Source organism: Cebus imitator, unplaced genomic scaffold (genome assembly GCF_001604975.1).
Source record: "Cebus imitator isolate Cc_AM_T3 unplaced genomic scaffold, Cebus_imitator-1.0 Scaffold24, whole genome shotgun sequence".
NCBI classification, from domain to species: Eukaryota; Metazoa; Chordata; class Mammalia; order Primates; family Cebidae; genus Cebus; species Cebus imitator.
The window spans coordinates 10,212,763-10,219,397 of record NW_016107339.1 but is presented as its reverse complement, the minus strand read 5'-3'; the positions used below and the strand labels follow the sequence as shown (position 1 = coordinate 10,219,397).

The following is a 6,635-nucleotide window of genomic DNA, read 5'->3' as shown; positions in this document are numbered from 1 at the left end:
AAAAAAAAAAAAAAAAAAAAAAAAAAAGTCAAGAATAAAAAGTTTAAATACAATCTAATTTTTTGGCTATTGACCCAAATGATATGAAATCCTGAAAACTAGTTTAGTTGCAGGAATATCTTCCCCACCACAGCCCCCCCCCCCATATTGTTAACTTTCATGCTTTCATTTTCTCTCTCTCTCTTTTACTTTTTCTTTTTCTCTGAGACAGAGTTTAGCTGTTGTCTCCCAGGCTGGAGTGCAACAGCACAAACTCAGCTCACTGCAACCTCTGCCTCTCGGGTTCAAGGGATTCTCCTGCCTCATCCTCCAGAAGTAGCTGGGATTACAGGCGCCCACCACCACATCCAGCCAATTTTTTTTTTGTATTTTTAGTAGAGACGGGGTTTCAGTATGTTGGCCAGGCTGGTCTTGAATTCCTGGTGATCCGCCTGTCTCAGCCTCCCAAAGTGCTGGGATTACAGGCGTGAGCCACTGCGCTCGGCCTTCTTATGTTTTCCATAATCATGGAAAGGTGAAATTCACTTCGAAAATTTCAAAATAAGCATTTGTAATTCCATCACAAACAACCCTAAGCCCGTTAGTACCTATGTTTTTATGGAGAATGTATCGGGGGTGCAGAAAAGGTATGAGCAGAGAACCTGGCCTTTAGATACTTCAGTCACTGGTTAGTGGCTGGGGATGACTAATAAGATGACAGTCCTTAAGCGGAGACCACTGGACACACAAACATTGGACAACCACCTCCATGCGACGTGGAGAGAGTAACAGGGTGTGTTGGAGAGATGCTCATTATTGGGGTGGCGGTGCTGGAGAAGGCACCTACTTCAGAAGGGGCCCCTGACGCATAAATGGCATTTGACAGGAAAAGAAAGGGGCAAGGAGGCGGGGGTGGGGATTCAGTCGCAGGGAACGAAATGAACAAAAGCAGCCAGGTCTGAAAGAAGGAGGAACGGCTGGGCAGTCAGGCCTCGGGAGGAAATGGATGGGGTAGGCGGTGGGGTGCAGGCAGCACATCAGTTCTGGGGCTTTTGACAACATAAATAGAATTTGAAAGGACGCAGCTTGCAAAACGCGCACACGGTCTCTTGTCATTGCCATCCACACGGCCTTTGAAAGTAGAGACGATACCTGAGAGACAAGCTCCCAGGGACGACCGTCATTCATTCATTCATTAATTCCACAGATACTGACTGAGTGCCCGCGACGTGCCTGGCCCTGCAGCACACCTGGGTACCTGCTGGTGAGGGACGCAGCCCCTGCCTGTGGACCCGCCTCGGCCTCGCCGCTCACCGCCTTCAGTTCCCGGCGCCCGGGCGTCTCCTGGCAGCGGCTCACCTGGCTCCTTGGCGGGGGCGGGAGTGCGGCGCTGGGGTCCCACACGGCTCCCGCCTAGCTAGCGGCGTTGAGGACGCGGACACCGGCGGTTCCCGAACCGTTGCGGCCGATCCCGCCGGCGTTCCGGGTGGGCAGGAGATGAGAGTGGGGGAGGGGACGAGGAAGGAGAGCATGAACAGCTGGGCTGGGGAGCCAGGAAAGGGGTATCTGGGCCGCCCTCCTCATACCTGAGCCAGTACTTGGTAAACCTCACTACCTGTACGCCAACGCTCCTACTCTCTCCGAGGTTTTACTATTCCTGATCCAGGGCCTATCTGATGCCCAGCCTCGTGCTCTAAACATACAGTAACGCACAAGTGTACTGCACAGACGGTAATTCACTAACATCTCCCGAAGACTTAAGCCTTCCTCAGGTCAGAAGAGGTAAAGGGAAATAGAGGCTAGGAGGGTCACCCAGGTCTCCAAGCATAGGCCCTCTGCCCCACAAGCCTGGCTCCCCACACTGGATGACAACCTCCTGCCCAGATCGCGGCTCTGCACGCAGACTTGCCCTCTGCACTCACTCCCTTTACCCTCCTGGCACCCTATCCCTGTCCCCATCGCTGTCTCTTACTCCACCTTGTATTCCTGCTTGGCCCGGTTACAGTTTTATACTTGTTTGTTTGATGATTGTGTTAGTGTCTACCTTCTTATTCACTTTATGTATTCCTTTTTGTAAATTGTCTTACCCCCATGAGGGCCGGGATTTTTATCCCTTTCAATAACTGTATCAGTGCCCACAACAGTGTGGTGGACATAGGAAGTGTTCAACAAATTTGTGTTGAATGATTGCCCTCCCATTGATTGTAAGCCCCACACAGGCAGCAACTGTAGTTTTAAATTACTTTTTAACTACAAGTGCTTGGCACCCGGTGGCATTTAATACACATTTGTTGAATGAGTATACAAACATACTGCTTACTTTATCTTTACCCTTTTATTTGCCCTCACCTCATCACCCCAATTTGTAGGATAAAAATGTGCATTTCTGAGGATTCCTACTTCCAGTCTTCCTCCTCACCCCTTGTAACCATTCCCTCATTTCCTTGATGCCCCCCACCCCATCCCTCTCTTCTTCACAGTCATGTTTTTACTCTTACTTCCCCTTCACCCTCCATTACATCTTAGAAAGCTTCCTATCCTCTCTAGTTTGGAACATTCTCAAGCATTATGTTTTTATAGATAAGAGAATTCCAGCTAAGCTACATTGGATCCAAAACAGCTTTCCATGAATCACCCATGACTCTGTTTTTTGGTTTTCTGTTGCTTTCCTTGAGGAGGACTGAGGATCCTGTACCACCTCTTAAATTGAAATCATGATCATTTTTCATAATTTTTCAGCAAATACGTGTGGGACATGTTTTATGTTCCAGACACTGTGCTAGATGTTGGGACAAGATATGCAAAGTCTGAGCCCTCCAGACACGATTATTCTATTTTGTGTGTGACACAAAATAGAATAATCATGGGAAATGATGAGAAATGTCCTGGCTTGGACCCAGTTATTTCTAATACAAGAAACTAAGAGAATGAGACAGGATCTGATTCTTCTGCTCATTGTAACAAGCTTTAGCGTAGGCGTAGGTTGATAATGGATGTAGGCATCAGGTTATAATGCCTTGCCCGTTCACATTTATCTTGTTTAGTTTTTACACATGACTCTGTTCATCGGGAATGCAGGGCAGAAATTCTTTTGCAGAAGCTGGAACTAAGGGTTCAGGAAAGGTCAATTGACTTGCCTAAATTCGATGAGACTCCTGCTCTATTCTTACTCCGAGAGGCCTAAGTTAAATGCTTAAAATCCTCTTCACTGATGGCTCTTTAGGATAGGAGTCAGTTTCAAGTCTTCAGTGTAATGGTTTTTTTAATGCTTCTCAAAGGGAGATATCAGAGACTTTCCTGAATCAGAACCACCTAAGATGTATTATAAAAATAATGCTCTTGATGCCGTCCTCTGACTTACCCAATTAGATTCCCTGTGAGTCCTGGGAACTTGCATCTTAAACTCCCAGAGTGATTTTTCTTCATGTAAGTTTAAGAACTACTAGGAGAGTTTGAATGGAGAGCCTCAGCTTTGATGCAGGGTTGACATTTGTCTTTGGGGGCAGATTTCATCGAGCATCTTGAAGAGTAACCACATGTCCTTGAACAGATGGGAATGCAACAGCCTTCTGGCCGGAACTTGTCTCTTTTTTATGCAAGTGTTTTTTGGAATTTGGGGGTTCAGTTGAGCAGGTGCTCAGCTGCTGGTAACTACTCTCAGTTAAAGATCTTTTGGCTCTTTCCCCGACATGCTATTTGTCCATCTCGTTTCCCACTACAGAGTCAGGTATTTGCCCCGCCGGCCACGGTGAGGCGCGCGCGGCGTGTGCTGCCCGCTTATCTCTTTCTTCCCTAGTCCGCCTTCGCGCCCTTAAGGAGACAGTCCCTGGGAATTTCTGCCTCTGGTCTACCGTTGCTGCTCTCTTCTCGCGAGAACTGCTCCTCCCATCTTCTCCTCTCACGAAGCCCCGCCCGCGGAGAGGTTCCATATTGGGTAAAATCTCGGTTCGCGGAGAGTCCCGGGAGCTGTTCTCGCGAGAGTACCGCGGGAGGCTCCCGTTTGCTGGCTCTGGAACCGGGACCACTGGATCCTCAGCGGGCGCAGCTGGAGCAGAAGTCCTGCGACGCAGCCCGGAGTCGGCCTTGTCGGGGCGAAGGTGCAGGGAGATCGCGGCGGGCGCAGCTTTGAGCGCCAGAGCGCGTCCCTGCCCTTAGCGGGGCTTGCCCCAGTAGCAGAGGCGCATCTAGCCGCTGCGGCTGACAGCAGCCGCGCGCGCGGGAGTCTGCGGGGTCGCGGCAGCCGCACCTGCGCGGGCGACCAGCGCCAGATCCCCGCCCGGTTGGGCGGGCAGCAAGGGCCGGGGAGAGGGTGCGGGTGCAGGCGGGGGCCCCACAGGGCCACCTTCTTGCCTGGCGGCTGCCTCTGGAAAATGTCTCAGGAGAGGCCCACGTTCTACCGGCAGGAGCTGAACAAGACAATCTGGGAGGTGCCCGAGCGTTACCAGAACCTGTCTCCAGTGGGCTCCGGCGCCTATGGCTCTGTGTGGTGAGTGTCGCCGGGCCTGGCTGGGGCTGCTGTGGTCAGGGTGGCTCCTCGCGCCCGAGGGCCAGGCCTGCCCCACGGCTCAGCGTTGCGTCAAGTGGCAGGAATTTTCCTCGGGGGAGGGCATTGCTGCCCCTTCGAGCCCTGCCTGTTCTGCACCTCCTGCACCCCTCGCCTTGCACTCGCGAGTATGCTGTCCACCGTGTGCAGCACTCAGGTCCGCTGCGAGAGGTAGGTGGTGGTGCTGGAGCTCTATTCTGTCTAGCACCCTGCGCCTTCCCCTCTCGGAGGGTTGCTGTTCGGCGGCAGGCGCCGGAGAAAGGGCTGCTTCCTTAGGGGTCTCCCTACAGACCTGGAGCAGAAGGACCCTCTCCCGCGATGCGCCCACGCTGGGGCGCCGGAGCCTGTCCTCTGAGCGGAGAAACTCGGGGAGCTCCCGGGAGAAGCAGAAGGGCAGAACCCAACCCGAAGACTGCGGTCATCTGAACAAAACTGACCAGGAAGGGAGCTCTCTCCGGGCTTTTTTTTTTCCTCCTTTTTTTGCAAACCTCTGTCGAAATCCCATCTTGAGAAGCGTTCTTTTTGAATTCGCACTTGAGTTAGCACCGATCCATAGAGCTTAAAATACTGACTTTATCTCAGTGAGCACTGTGCCAGCTTGAGTGGTGTGTTTCCGATTCAGTTGAAAGCGTATTTCCTTTCCGTGGAGGGGCGGCGGTGGTAATGCTTGCAAGAACACTGCAGCTTGAGAAACTGGCAGCCTCACTGATTAGTCACATACCACTGCTCATTTAAGTATTGTTCGACAAAACAATTTTCTCATTTGGAGCAAGAAAGATTCAGATCTGTAAGGTGCCCTCAAGATCAAAAAGTTATTAACAGTGCTGGGAGGTATTGTAAATTTCTTTTTGAGATAATTCCTGCGAATACTGTGGTTTAAAAGTCCCTCAGAGAGTTTGCAGGGAATTATCTACATGTATGGCTTGAGGTACACGGTGGTTTTCGTAAAGATATGGAACCACATAGAAAAGGAAGGGAAGAAATACTTTTTAGCTTTAATTTACACTGTGAGTGTGTTTTAAATTAAGTCGATATCATATAATTTCCAGACCTGAAATATTTCACTAACTGCCCTCTAACTTCCAAGGTTTTATACCCTGTATTTTAGATTTTGTATAATTTGAAAGCTACGGATCTGAAACTAAATATCAGATTTAACTGTTAGTTTTTTCTGTGTTTTAGTAATTCGTGTTGTGTGCAAGATTTGAAAAGGGGCCTGTAAAATCGTTTTTTGTTTTGGAACAAATTCCAGGCTTTTGGATGTGTTAATCTTTAAATATGATTGCTGTGTTTCCTGAAGTCACATCATGAATTTCCTGTTTGGTAGAATCTTCTGGGTAATTGAGATTGTGCAATTGTGTCCAGCAACAGATCATGTTGCATTTTCTAGTTCAGGCTGCTTAAGTTATGTTGTAGAATGCACTGTGCTTGACATCTTTCTCCCATTTTTACAGTATGGCAGTTTACATTTTAAAGGAATTTGCAACATTTTACATTCAGAGAGAGAGAGAGAGAGAGAGAGAGAGTGTGTGTGTGTGTGTGTGTGTGTGTAGTTGATTTACAGCATTTTACATGCAGTATATACATATTATATATATATATATATACACTTGATTTGCTAATTTTTAAAGATGTATTTGGATCATTGCTCCTTTAATATTTTATGGCTCATGAATATCCTTCCATTTTTTTCTTTCTTGAATTGACACAGTCATTTCTGTAGTATCACGTTTTTGTTTTCAATGCTATTTAAATTTTAATGGAGTAATACAGCAGAATAAGTCAACTATAGAGGGTTTGGGTAAACTCCAGTTGAATTGCTTGCAAGAGTTCGCTACTGTTGGTGACTAGCTCTGAACTGGAACAGGAGATCCAGATTTATAGTGAAGTATCATTAAAATTAACTCCACTTTTCTTTAGTGGTAACCTTTTCTGTGGTTTAGAAGCCAGCAGTATCTGACACTTAAAAGTACTTTTATTGAACAGATTTTAAAAAATAGGTAGTACATTGACATTGTATAAAATTTGAAAGGTTTAAAAAGGTATTCAGTGAAAAGCCTCCTTTCCTTTTTGTTCTCCAGCCACTCTACTCTCCCTTTTTTTTTTTTTTTTT

The 6,635-nt window shown here is 47.9% G+C and overlaps 2 protein-coding genes and 1 long non-coding RNA gene across 9 annotated transcripts in view; 2 read left to right on the top strand and 1 right to left on the bottom strand.

The window, feature by feature from the left end:
* The window catches only part of SLC26A8 (solute carrier family 26 member 8), a 106,016-nt gene extending 104,590 nt beyond the window's left edge, over positions 1–1,426 (bottom strand). Inside the window, exon 1 of the mRNA XM_017522624.2 lies at positions 1,343–1,426. The gene's annotated coding sequence lies outside the window, so the exon portion shown is untranslated. The remainder of the gene's footprint in view (positions 1–1,342) is intronic.
* The window catches only part of LOC119470185, a 25,201-nt gene extending 22,898 nt beyond the window's left edge, over positions 1–2,303 (top strand). The window contains exon 2 of the long non-coding RNA XR_005199056.1: positions 1,187–2,303. This is a non-coding gene — a long non-coding RNA (uncharacterized LOC119470185). The remainder of the gene's footprint in view (positions 1–1,186) is intronic.
* A 1,533-nt stretch (positions 2,304–3,836) lies between these two features.
* Positions 3,837–6,635, top strand: part of MAPK14 (mitogen-activated protein kinase 14) — an 83,179-nt gene continuing 80,380 nt past the window's right edge. For 4 of the 7 annotated variants that reach the window (XM_017522617.2, XM_017522616.2, XM_017522615.2 and 1 more), the window contains exon 1: positions 3,837–4,465. In XM_017522617.2, coding sequence (XP_017378106.1) covers positions 4,350–4,465 — 116 coding nt within the window. In that variant the 5' untranslated portion in view covers positions 3,837–4,349. Of the gene's footprint in view, positions 4,466–4,511; positions 4,694–6,635 lie in introns of those variants that run through there. The other 3 variants (XM_017522619.2, XM_017522622.2, XM_037736256.1) reach the window with 3 other exon arrangements.